Source organism: Myotis brandtii, unplaced genomic scaffold (assembly GCF_000412655.1).
Source record: "Myotis brandtii unplaced genomic scaffold, ASM41265v1 scaffold406, whole genome shotgun sequence".
Taxonomy (NCBI): Eukaryota; Metazoa; Chordata; class Mammalia; order Chiroptera; family Vespertilionidae; genus Myotis; species Myotis brandtii.
The window spans coordinates 226,355-240,703 of NW_005365599.1; the positions used below are offsets into that span (position 1 = coordinate 226,355).

At 37.0% G+C, this 14,349-nt stretch overlaps 1 protein-coding gene across 1 annotated transcript in view; it reads right to left on the minus strand.

The window, feature by feature from the left end:
* Positions 1-14,349, minus strand: part of GRAMD1C (GRAM domain containing 1C) — an 86,035-nt gene that overhangs the window by 51,564 nt on the left and 20,122 nt on the right. The window contains exons 3-6 of the mRNA XM_005873304.2: positions 12,356-12,440; positions 6,471-6,574; positions 5,802-5,897; positions 3,933-4,013 (exon numbers count right to left, since the gene is read on the minus strand). Of these exons, the coding sequence (XP_005873366.1) occupies positions 3,933-4,013; positions 5,802-5,897; positions 6,471-6,574; positions 12,356-12,440 (366 nt within the window). The remainder of the gene's footprint in view (positions 1-3,932; positions 4,014-5,801; positions 5,898-6,470; positions 6,575-12,355; positions 12,441-14,349) is intronic.

Here is a 14,349-nt window from a genome sequence, read left to right on the forward strand (position 1 = left end):
CTCCATGGGGTGAGGGTCCCCACTGGGGTGGACATCCTCCGAGGGGTCCCACACTGCAAGAGGGCATAGGCCGGGCTGAGGGACCCCCTGAGTGCACAAATTTTTGTGCACCGGGCCTCTAGTGAGAATATAAATTTCTGATGTTTAAGCCATCCAGTCCACGGCATTTTGTTATGGCAGCCTGAGCTGACTAAGGCAGAGGTCATAAGGGTGAGGCCCAAGTGTCATAGGACTGGCGTTGATATAAAAAGAGGAAGAGACACTGAGAGTGTGGGTGAACAGAGAAAAAGCCATGTGAGGACATAGTGTGAAGGCTGCAAGCTAATGAGAGAGGTCACACCAGAAATTCACCCTGCTGGCACCATAGTCTTGGACTTCCAGCCTCCAGAACTGTGAAAAGATAAACTTCTGTTGTTTAAAGCACTCAGTCAAGTCTATGGTATTTTGTTGTGGCAGCCCTAACAGACTAATTCATCTAACTTTATTCTTCTTTTGCACAATGGTTTTTGGCTATTTTGGATACTTTGCATTTCCATATGAATTTTAGGCTCCACTTGTCAATTTCTACAAAAATGCCAGTTGGGATTTTGATAAGGATTGCACTGAATCTGCACATCAATTGGAGGCTCAGGAGTATTGCTATCTTAATAATATTAAGTCTCTTATCCAAGAGATTCTTTTCATATACTTGTCTTCTTTAATTTCTTCCAACAGTGTTTATTAGCTTTCAGTAACCATGTCTTATAGTTCTTTTCTTAAAGTTATTCCCAAGTATTTTATTCTTTTTGATGTTATTGTAAATAAACTAGGGTGGGGTTTTTGTTTTTTGTTTTTTTGGATTGTTCATTGTGAGCATACAGAAATATAATTGATTTTTGTGTTTTGATAATGTATCCTGAAACCTTGCTGAACTTACTAGTTCTAATAGGTATATATTGGCTTCCTTAGAAATATATATGTCATCTGACAAATGGAGATAGTTTTATTTCTTCATTTTTTTAATCTGGATGTGTTTTACCTTTATTTTTCTCCTCTAATTTCCCTGGCTAGAACCTTCAATACAATGTTGGCTAGAAAGGACATCCTTGTCTTATTCCTGACCTTAGGAAGAAAGCATTAGCCTTTCACCATTAAATATATCAGCTGTTAGCTATTTCAGGTCAAAGAAATTCCCTGCTAATCCTAGTTTGTTTTGTTTTTCACCAGGAAAGAATGTTGTCAGATACTTATTCTGTATTGATTGAGATGATTTTTGTTTTGTTTTTTAAAATATTTTTATTGATGTCAGAGAGGAAGGGTGAGAGAGAGATGGGAACATCAATGAGAGAGAATCATTGATTGGCTGCCTCCTGCAGGCCCACCCTGGGGATTGAGCCCACAACTCAAGGATGTGCCCTGACTGGGAATCGAACCGTGAGCTCCTGGTTCCTAGGCCGATGCTCAACCATTGAGCCACGCCAGCCGGGCATGTCCTCTATTCTACTAATATAGTGTATTACATTGATTGATTTTCATATGTTGAATAAACCTTGTACAAATCTCATTTAGTTCTAGAATATAATCTTTACTGATGTTGCTGGATTTTGTTTGCTAACATTTTGTTGAGGATTTTTGTTTCTATATTCATAGACATAATGAACATAAAGACCGTGGTTTTCTTGTGATATTATTGGTATGATTTTGATATTCAAGGTAATACTGGACTCAGAGTGGGTTGGTAAGTGTTCCCTCCTCTTATATTTTTGGAATACTTTGTGAAGGATTGGTGTCTATTCTACTGTAAACATTTTGCAGAATTCACCAATGAAGCTATCTGGGTCTGGGTTTTTCTTTGTGGGCAGATTTTTTATTATTAATTCAGTCTATTTCCTGCTATCAGTCTATTCAGATTTTCTATTTCTACTTGAGTCAGTTTCAATAGTTAGTGACTTTCTAGGTTTTTGTCCATTTAATTTAACTAATTTGTTGGTCAATTTAGCTAAAGTTTTGTCCATTTTGTTGATCTTTTCAAATAAAGAACTTTGGGTTCTGTTGATTCTATCTTTCTATTCTCTATTTCATTCATTTTTCTATTCTCTAATTCATTCATTTCTGTTCCAATCTTTGTCATCTCTTTGCTTCCATTTTGAGAGAGAGAGGAGAGAGGGAGGGAGAGAGAGAGAGAAACATAATTTGCTGCCTCCCACACACACCAAGAACAGAACCCATCACCTTTTGGCCTATCTGACAACGCTCCAATAACTGAACCATACCAGCCAGGGCTCCTTTTTCTTTCTTAAGGTGGAAAGTTAGGCTATTAATTTGAGATCATTCTTCTTTTTTAATATAGGGGGAGTTTAAATTTTTAAATTGATTTTAGAGAGAGAGGAAGGGGAGAAAGAGAGACATTGATTCATTGCTCCACCTATCCATGAATTCATTGGTTGCTTCCTTTATGTGCCCTGACCAGGGATCAAGCCCAAAACCTTGGCATACTGGGAAAATGCTCTAACCAAACGAGCTACCCAGCCAGGGCTTAATATAGGTGTTTACAGTTATAAATCCCCATCTAAGCACTGCTTTAGCTGTATCTCATAAATTTTGGTATGTGTGTTTTTGTTTTCATTTAACTCAAAGTATTTTCTAATTTTCCCTTTCTTTCACCCATTGTTATTTAGGAGTGTTCTGTTTAATATCTACTTTTTGTGAATTCCCCAAATTTTCTTCTGTTACTGATTTCTAATTTCATTTCTTGGTGGTCAGAGAGCATATTTTATATTATTTTAATACATTTGAATATATTAAAGCTTGCTTTATGATCTAGCATATGGTCTGTTCTGGAGAATGTTCCATGTATACTTGAGAAGGATGTGTATTCTGAGTGGAGTGTCCCATAGATATCTTTTTATTAGTTCTAGTTAGCTTACAATTTTGTTCGAGTCTTCTATTTCCTTTTTTTTTTAATATATTTTATTGATTTTTTTACCGAGAGGAAGGGAGAGGGACAGAGAGATAGAAACATCAATGAGAGAGAAACACCGATCAGCTGCCTCCCGCACACCTACCACTGTGGATGGGCCCGCAACCAAGGTACATGCCCCTGACCGGAATCGAACCTGGGACCCTTCAGTCCGCAGGCCGACGCTCTATCCACTGAGCCAAACCGGCCAGGGCCTATTTCCTTTTTGATTTTCTGTCTGGTTGTGTTATCCATCACTGAAAGTGAGGTATTGAAAGCTCCAACTATTATTGCTGAATTATCTATTTCTCCATTCGATTCTGACAGTGTTTGTTTCATGTATTTTAGAGCTCTGTTACTAGGTGCATATAAGTCTATAATTATTATAAATTCCAGACAGATTTATCCTTTTATTTTTATAAAACATTCTTCCTTGTCTCTATTAATTTTTGTCTGATATTACTATAGTAATAGCTCTCTTTTGGTTATTGTCTATGGTATATATTTTTCCATGCTTTTATGTTTCATCAGTTTATGCCTTTAAATCTAATGTGTCTCTTATATACAGCATATAGGTGCATCATATTTTTTTATTCATTCTGCCTATCTCTATCTTATATTGAAGTTTTTAATCCATTTAACAATTTAATGTACTATCTGCAATTTTGCTATTTTTTTCTATGTCATGTCTTTTTTTGCCCTTCTATTCCTCCATTACTGCCTTCTTATGTGTTATAGATAGTGCTAGTGTACCACTTAAAGTCATTTAAAGTTTCTTTTATTTACTTCTAAAGTTATTTTCTTGGTGGTTACCCTGGGGATTACAATTAATATCCTAACTCATAACTACAAGTTTCTTCTTGGAATTTAAATAGTCTAGTCAACATTAAGTCCAGAAAAATGAAAAGGAACTTTTCAACTCACAAACACTGTTTAGGTAAACACTGGGAGGTTGCTGTAATAATAAGTACCTGCCTTTGGTATGAACACTTACCTTGTCTAATAGTGCATTCTGCCACAATCTAAAGATACTGAGGTAACTTCTATCCCTGGCACCAAAAGATGTAAAGAAAAACTGAAAATAAAAAGAGTAGGATAATTTTAGTGACATTTTAAAAAGGGGGAAAGTATCTGTCATGAAGCTCTGTTGGCATTTGCTATGGTCAAAGCAAACTAGTAAGTCACCACCGCCTACTTTATATACTCTTTTTAACTTTTTGTTACTTTTTAACTTTTCATAGTCTCAAATATCTAGATGTAAAACAGGTAATTGGTGCATGGACAAGGTGTCTTTCACATTGTATCTTACAGCAAATACAATTTCATCAATATTTACTAGGGAAAGGAGCTTGAAATAGGTTGCTATTTATGTTCATCGTAGTTTAACTATGAAAATCAATCTAAATAAATTTATGGAAAAAATTAAAATTTTATTTATTCTAAACTTTGCAAAGAGATGTGATTTGGTAGCCCTTGAGACAAGTATAAACAAAGAATATGAAAAAATACAGTGGATTTCAGAGATAAATTAATTTTTAAGGATCGTAATTTTAAATTATATCATCTTTCACCCAGCTGGCATGGCTCAGTAGTTGAACATTGACCTATGAACCAGGAGGGCACGGTTCAATTCCTGGTCAGGGCACATGCCCGGGTTGTGCCCTCATCCCCAGTGTGGGGTGTGCAAGAGGCAGCCAATCAATGATTCTCTCTCATCATTGATGTTTCTCTCTCTCCCTCTCCCTTCCTCCCTGAAATCAATAAAAATACATATATTTTTTTTAAAAATTATATCATCTTTCATAGTCTCAAATATCTAGAAATATCTAATCTCTGCTAATTATACATATAAAACACCCATATTAACAATAAACTTTGCTTTGAATTTTGTAGGAGAGAAATAGCATGTTTCAACCTATAAGTCTATGTTTGCATGTAACCCTATTTCTTCCTATGCATTTAAGTGGATTTTTGTAGTCACATTTTAATATAGGCTCTTATGAAAAAATCTGACAAGTGGCAGCACTAAATATAGTTTCTGTGTATCATCTCTTCCCTTCCCCTAGTTTGTGACTTTTTATGATTAAATGTTTATTTCCAGGAATGAGAAAGCTCAGTCCTATGTTTGATTTGTTAAATAAAATATCAAACTAATAATATTTCAGGTGTTACATTTTTCATTTTTCATACAAAGATGTTAAAGTATAATTTTCTAATTAACACATTGAAACCTTGCTATATAATAGTCTCCAAAAAGCAAACTTTTTATAACAAGAACATAGCTAGGAACTTTTCCAAATAGGATTACATACATAACATGTGACCTAATGTCACACATAGAGCCCTAATCAATTTTCCAGATGGGTATAGAAAGATTCTTCATATATCTCCACTAAGAAATGGCAGATATTACAGGTGGATAATATAAATGATGGCGGTTAAAGATAATTCCCATCCTAAAATATTATTTAAATGATTGCGTTTACTTGTATGCTACCCAAACCTCTGTTCAACAGAATCATTTGTTTGTATTACTATTATGCATAAAAAACAATTATAGAATTATTACTGTATTAGAAATAATAAGGATGGTTTGCTAATGCTTAATCTATCTATTTCTTATAATGAAGAAATGATAAATATGGAATAAAGTTCTCTTTAAACTATAAAGTATAAAAAATGTTAGCAGTCGTTTAACCATCAATAAGTATTTAAGTATACAGAAATCTAGCATGAAATTCAATGTACTTGATTAGATATCCATAATTCTAAGAAGAATTGCTTATATTCCTAACACTGATGATTAGTATAGGCAGATTTTCTCCACATTATGCAATAAGGCAAAGGCAGAAAAGTTTTTTACCTTTTCACTGTCTGTAGCGATCTGGATAGCATTTGGGATGAGTCGAGCAGTTTTCTCCTTGGTCATGAAGGTTATATTTTTTAAAGCAATAGAAATCTAAATACACAAAAGGAAAAAAATTGCAAAATGGATTTTTTTCATAATACATATAACACAAAACACCAAGTATTACATCAATTTAACCCAAACTAGAAAAACCTAAAGGAGTTCATATTAATTACATGTTTGTTTTTTCTCCGAAAAACAGAGTCAGCAGTCAGACATTCTTCCTTTCAGTAATTTCCTGCTTCAACTCCTATCTCTAACATTAGGATAAAGTGTGAAAAGACATGTGGGTGTTCATGTTCTACACACACACACACACACACACACACAATTCAGACTGTGATAAGACATGATTTTGGCAGTCAAAAGGATGTATAATCAAGCTTTTTTCAATCTGAAATCTTTCTCCGACTGTATTACATATGTACACATGGAGCTCAAAGTATTAAGAAAAATATATTGCACACTTCTACAACACATATTGTGTTTACATATATACAAGTATAGATATACAAATATGTAAAAATTTACTTTAGGATTTAAAGTACATTACTTTTAGGAGTACTGTATACATTTCTATCTGCAATTATTTGTATCAACATATCAAATCAAAATATGTCTTACTGTAGTTTCCCATTTGAAGATGTTGCTATGGAAACATAGCCAGTTTTCTGAAAGGTATAGTCGTCCCTGAAGCAAAATGTCTTTCTGAAGAGCACAAGCATAATCTACACAAATAAGGAACAGCTTAGTCACAAAAATATGGCAACTTAACAAATCTTATACTACTTTAGTACACAGAAAATCATCACTCTTCATTCATTAGTTCATGCGCTCATTCATTCATTTATTCATTTACTCATTCGTATTCTTTGTGCACCAGACACTAGGGTTACCAGAAAAGGACCTTGGCCTCATGGAACACAGTCTAGAGGGGAAGGCATACAATAAACAAATAAATGTATAAGTATAATGACCAAAGTGTAGAGAAAGCTCTGAGAGAATATAACAAGGCATACATAGGTATGGGGGGTGGGGCAGGTAGGAAGTTAATCAGGAAAAGTTTTCCAGAAAAAGTAATCTTTAAACTGAGACCTAAAGATCAATAAAGGGTCAGCGAGACCATGAGGGAACAAACAGTATTTACACAGGCCCCATGGTAGAAAGAAGCACAGCACATTTAAGCTACTGTATACAAAGACAGATCTCGGGCCTGGAGAAGCTAGGCAAGGGAGGGTGTCTCAGGCCCTGGTGAGCTGTGATCCTGATGAGAAGCCCCTGGTAAGTTTTAAGTGGAAGGGGCACGATCAGTTGTATCTTTATTCACACTGGGAGAATGGATTCAGATAAATCAGTTGGAAATCCAAGGGAAAACTGACAGTGGCCCAGACCAAAAGATGACAGTATTAAGAGAAAGAAGTAGGTAGATTCAAAAATATTAAGAGGTAGTACTGATGGAAAATTGGTGATTAATTAGATGTTGGACAAAGGTGAGGGAGGGATAACTCCAACAAGTGTGTGTGTATGTGTGTGTGTGTGTGTGTGTGTGTGTGTGTGTGTGTGTGTGTTAGTTTGTTTGTTAAAGTTGATCCTCTCCACACCAGCATTAAAATCCAGCAAAATCAAGAGTACTGGTAAATGCCACTGCCTATAACAAGTTAATACCATGCTTCTAAGATTAAGATCTGACTCTTTGGCTAATGTAAATACTAGTAGTATTGCTAAATTACCAATTATACAAGATATAAAAGGCTGCTACGAGGAGATTTAGTTAAACTGATAAATTTTAAAACTATATATACAGTGATTAGGAATTTTAGGAAAACTTGTGGAGGTTATAAACCTCAAAATATTTAGGTTTAGTCATTAAAATTCTAAGCAAATACTGAAAATTGAGCAAAGTAACGCACTCTTTCAAAATGCTTCCTTCAGCAAAACAAAACTGAGATGCCACCAAACAAAAAATCCTAGCAAATAATTAAGCAGATTAAGTTACTCATTTACTAGTATGCATTTCTAAAACAGAGATTGGGCTAAAGATTACCTTGAGGTGTCGTGAAGTTTTTATCAAAACCACTGACACATGCTTCTCAAATTTCACATAAAAATATCTGGCAGACGTATTAAAACACAGCTTGCTGGGCCCCTTCCCCAGAGCTTCTGATTAAATGTCCGGGCTGGGATGAAGAGTTTGCATGTGAAACAAGCTCCCAGGTGATGCCAACATGGCTGCTCTGTGGAACACACTCTGAGAACAACTGCATTACTTTACATTAACAATGTACAAAGCCACAGTGAGCAACTGTATTATTTTAACTGAAGATTATTTAATACTAGAGGCTCGGCGCATGAAATTCGTGCATGGGGGAGGGGGGGGGTCCCTCAGCCCAGCCTGCACCCTTTCTAATCTGGAACCCCTCAAGGGATGTCCGACTGCCCGTTTAGGCCCAATTCCACCGGGCAGTGGCACATCCCTCTCACAATCCAGGACTGCTGGCTCCCAGCTGCTCGCCTGCCTGCCTGATTGCCCATAACAGCTTCTGCCTGCCACCCTGATCACCCCCTAACCACTCCCCTGCTAGCGTGATTGACGCCTAACTGCTCCCCTGCCTGCCCGATTGCCCCAACTGCCCTCCCCTGCTGGCCTGGTCCCCCCAAACTGCCCTCCCCTGCCGGCCGTCTTGTGTCCACATGGGGGCTACCATCTTGTGTGTTGGAGTGATGGTCAATTTGCATGTTACCTCTTTATTATATAGGAAGGATAGATAGACAGGCTTTTTACAAGGGTTTAAAAATGGTTTCCCAAAAACAGGTATATTTTATTTTAATAAATTTGTAACTCAATACAATTTAGTTTTTATATAATAGCTTTCTAGCAATATATTCTATGTGAGAAATGACCAAAATATTTTAAAAGCAAAAGGATTTTACTTTTTTTGCTCCCAATTTTCCTACTGATAAACAAGCACATAATTATCAGCATTTCAGAAAGCAATAGTCTACCTGATTTGAGTCATGTTAACAATCTGATTCATATATAATGGAATAAGAAAGCAATGTTTATAAAAAATCATTTTATGGCCCAGCCAGTGTTGCTCAGTGGTTGAGCATTGACCTATGAACCAGGAGGTCATGGTTCCATTCCTGGCCAGAGCACATGCCCGAGTTGTGGTCTCGATCCCCAGGGGGGGGGGATACAAGAGGCAGCTGATCAATGATTCCCTTTCATCATTGATGTTTCTATCTTTCTCCCTCTCCCTTCCTCTCTGAAATCAATAAAAAAAATTTTCAAAAAATCATTTTATGGCCTTGGTCAATGTTTCTCAATGGTTAGAGCATCAGCCCTTGCACCAAAAGGCCAAGGGTTCGATTCTGGATCAAGGGCACACACCTGGGTTGCAGGTTAGATTTCCCAGCTCTTGCAGGAAGCAACCAATTATTGTCAATTTCTCTCTTTCTCGCTCTCTTTCTCCCTCCCTTCCTCTCTCTCTTTTCCTCCTTTCCTTCATCCCTCCCTCCCTTACACTCTCTAAAAATCAATGGAAAAAATAACCTCAGGTGAGGATTTTTTTTTATAATTTTTATTTCTTAAAGTATTCCAAAAAGTATTACATATGTCTCCTTTTTCCCCCCCTTGATATTCCCCCGGCCCCTACCCGCCGGTGTCTTGTGTCCATTGGTTAATCTTATATGCATGCATATAAGTCCTTCGGTTGATCTCTTAATCCCCCCCCAAACCCTCCCCAGGCTCCCCACTGTAGTTTGACAGTCTGTTCAATGTTGCTCTGCCTCTGCATCTACCCCTGTTCATCAGTCTATACTGGTCCCCATTATCTGTCCCAACCTCACTGGAGCAGTTTCACCGGGGCCGTTTTAGCCTCACCGGGGCCGTCCCGACCTCACCGGGGCCGTTTCAGCCTCACCGGGGCCATCCCGATCTCACCAGGGCCGTTTCAAGCTCACTGGGATTTTCATTTGAGGGAACTGAGATCTTAACAATATTGAGTCTTCTGATCCATAAACATTTATTGGATCTTCTTTTATTAATGTTTTCCAGTTGTCAGCATAGAAAGCCTGCACGTTTGTTAGATTTATACATAAGTACCTCACTATTGGGAGGCTCTGATATAAATGGTATTTGTAAAATTCCAATTCAAATTGTTTATTGTAAGTATGTATCAATATGATTCTTTCTTTTACCTTCAATTACCTTTCAATCTGTGACCTTACTAAACTCGCCCATCAAATCAAGATTATCTGATATTTAATGAGATTATCTGAGATTTTCTACATGAAAAGCAAATATACACACTAAAAAAATATCTAGAAAACTGCCCATAAAATATTAACCAAAATTATCTATAGGTGGTAGGATCCCCAATGACTTAATATTTTCTTTTTTGTAAAGCTTTAATGTTTTATACAACACTGTGCCATCAAATTAATTTCTTTCAATAAAGCAATAATGAGTATGATACTCATACTAGTATACAGGTTTCCATGAAAAGTATCTGACTTCAAGTTGACAAACTGGCAAGAAACATTTGCAACACACATGGAAAAAATCTAATTTTTTAAATATCTAACAAGCTACTTCAAGTTAAGAATAAGACAAATAACCACTAGAAAAATAAGCAAAGTTTATGAAGAGAAAGCTTCACAGAAAAAGATATATAAATAAATCCTCAACCTCCTTCTTAATTAAAGAAATGCATATTTAAACAATGACTATGCACCATTTCTATCTACTAAATCTTGCTAAAGCAAAGTTCCTGAGGTATGGCAAAACAGGTACTTAGAAACACTGCTGATGAGAATAAACACTGGTACAACCCTTTTGGAGGATAACTTGGCAACAGTAAACTTTTTAAATGTTCATTACCCTTTTGCCACAATTCCACTTCATGGAATTTATCCTACAATGTGTGCACATGTGTGATAAAACAAATGTAAAAGAAGATTCAAAGTAACATTAGTGGTAATAGTAAAAGACAGGAGCCAATAAAAATTTCATCAATAGGGGATTTGTTAAATAAATTATGGTACAAAATTCATATTGAATATTAAGCAACCATTAAAAGAATAAAGTGGATCCATAAGCAGTGCTAACAGAAAGAGCTCTAAACAAGATTCAAACAGTAAACACAGTGTGCTCCCATTTTAGTTCTCTTAGGAATATAGGTATATTCCCCTGAAAATAGAAACAGAAAATTTCTGGAAATATACATAAATTACTAAAGGTAGTTATCCCCCAGGAAGAAGGTTAGAGTGATTTTCATTGGAAGGGCCACTCACCTTCACTATATGCCCTCTTGTAGAATTCGAACATTTTATTATGAGAATGTATTACTTTTAAATGTTCTTAAAATTTGCTTTAATTCATTATTATTATTTTTTAAATACTGGGTTTTAAAGTACTTTAGCTATCTAGAAATTCAGTTATGTTGTATTAAGTACTGCAAAATAGTATCAGAAATCTGAGAAAGTTCAATGGATAAATGGTTAAATAAAATATATACTAAAACAAAAACATAGTTCTATATTTTTATTGTAAAATATCTATATTAGATTTATATTAAAAATAACGGCTCTTTCTCTCCTTGTGCACACATGCGCAGAGGAAAAGCTATGTCAGGACACAGTGAGTAGGCGGCCACATGCAAGTCAGAAAGACAGCTCTCACCAGAAAGTGACCTTGACAGCACTTTAATCTTAGACTTCTAGCTTCCAGAACCAGGTCTTCACCGTCCCCTGACAGAGCATTCAGCCTCCAATCTCTTCAACCTTTATTCTGTCTTCTACACTCCTACCAGAATGATCTTGAAAGCTAGCAAAATTTGCCCAGCCAGCGTGGCTCAGTGGTTGAGCATTAACCTATGAACCAGGAGGTCACGGTTTGATACCGGCTCAGGGCACATGCCCAGGTTACCCGCTGGATCCAAAGTGTGGGGCGTGCATGCAGGAGGCAGCCCATCAATGATTCTCTCTCATCATTGATGTTTCTATCTCTTCCTCTCCCTTCCTCTCTGAAATTAAAAAATAAATAAATAACGCACTTTTGTAAGAAAAATGACTAAAATCTGCTCCTAAAACATCTATCTGAAAGATTACACGAATAATGATATAGCCCTAGAAAATTTTATAAAATTGCTCTACAACCTGTTAAGGAGTATCTTTTATTTGGGGAAAGATAATATATATTGAACATCAAATTTAAATTTTTCTTACAAAACCATTTGAAAGAAGCACCAGTAGAAATTGTGACAAATCATTTCCCTTTAGTTCGATTTTCTTAGACATTATTTAATATTTTTATAAGTCAGACATCACCCCTCCTCAAATTACAACTTAGTTTTACATTGTGTAATTATGAATAACATGCTGCTTATATTGGAAAACATTTTCTGTCTAGCACAAAAGCTGAAATTTTCTAGAGTATTGTCACTCATCAGTTCTATTTTGATAATGAGGTAGTAAAGTGGTTTTCTGCAACTTCCTGTCTTTCTTACCTGCTATCAGCTTCTCTGTATCAGGTAGTTGTGTGAACTGTCTTCTGTATTCCTCATTCCTGTCTTTATAGGTGGAACTTGAAATCTGTAACAATGAAAAGATTAAATTTTTGTTTAACTATATTCATTAAAAGGACTGAAATGTAGCATCTTAGAAATAAATTTTAAATGGACTTTAAAATAATATGCTTTTGATGCAACATTTTGTATGTCTTTGTATGAAAAACCACATAAATAAACATTTCAAAAAACACCAAAAGGAAGTAAAGGAAGTTACCAGCATGATGGAGTGAAGAGTTTGGCAAATCCTCTCTGCAAAAGCAAATTTATAGCTGGGAAAAAAACTGTCAAAAAACAATCACCTCAGTCCCGGCCAGTGTGACTCAGTTGGAGCGTCATCCCGTGCACCAAGGGATTGAGGGTTCAGTTCCCTGGACACATATGGTAACCAGGTTGTGTGTTCGATCCCTGTGGCCAGTGTGACTCAGCTCAGTTGGAGCGTCATCCCGTGCACCAAGGGGTTGAGGGTTCAGTTCCCAGGACACATATGGTAACCAGGTTGTGTGTTCGATCCCTGATCAGTCGTGCGGGAGGCAACCATTTGGTATTTCTTTTACATTGATGTCTCTCTCTCTCTCCCTCCCTCCCCCCTCTGCCTTCCTCTCTCTCTAAAAATCAATGGAAACATACCCCCCACCGTGATGATTAAGAAAAAAAATCACCTCAAATTATTGGAAACTGACCAAATGCATACAATAAACTGAAAAATAATTGTTCATGAAAATCTACTGAACTTGGAAATACCAGTAGTAGAGGTCTGGGGCACTGTTTCATTAGCCAGCTCCCATTACTCTTCCTACCCTATCAGTTAAGTCAGTGCAGTAGTTGTCTGAGGGTAGAACAGGTCATGAAAACTAGCAGCTTTGCTGAGAGAGTGGATTGAGTTCATTCTTAGTGAAAAGCAGAAAACCTAGGCCCAAAAGTGCAAAGGAAAACTCTGAAGCTATCAAAGTGAATATAGATTGTAGATCCAATGGGGGCAAGAAACAAGCGGACTGGCTGATTAGCAGGGGACTTAACAAAGAGATCTTGGGGGAGAGACAGCCATAAGTAGGCTTGATAAACATTCAATGTATTTCTGGCTGAGCAGGGGCTGCATGATATGTAGCAGAGATTAGAGAGATCCCAACTATCCACACATTCCTGGCTAGACTCATAATAAGCCTCAGGGGAACATAAAAACTGAGGCACACTTGAAAATGGTCTGAACTTTAAATGCTTTCCCCAATTTACACACAAATCTGTCAGCAGAAGAAAAAAAAAACGCCTATTACTGGCTCTATGTATTTGAGCACAGTTTTGACCAATCATTGACTGGCATAAAGGATGACTCCTGGGAAGGCATCTTTAAATAAAAACAATAATAAACAGGGCAGAGACATTTGTTGCCACATGCCACAGGACAAACTGATTTCACAGATTTATTATAGGTAAGTTATTAAACAAAAATCAGCAATGAGAAGCTTTAGGGGCAGAGAGGATGCAATCAGAATCCAGAGTTGCTACAATATATTATCTAAATTGTACAATTATAAAAAATGTATAAAACATACAAAAGAAAACAGAAAAATGTGGTTCATAATAAGGAAAGAAAAAAGCAAGCAATTGGCTCTTTCAGGGTCCCCAGATACTAGATTTAACAGACAAAGACATCAAAGCAGTTATTATAAACTAGAGGCCTGGTGCACAAAATTCGTGCATGGGAGGGGGTGTCCCTCCGTACGGCCTGCACCCTCTCCAATCCGGGACCCTGCTGGTTTAGGCCCGATGCCTGCAGGATCAGGCCTAAACCAGCAATTGGACATCCCTCTCGCAATCCGGGACTGCTGGCTCCTAACCACTCACCTGCCTGCCTGCCTGATCACCCCTAACCAGCTCTGCCTGCCTGCCTGCCTGATCGCCCCTAACTGCTCTCCCCTGCTGGCCTGATCCCC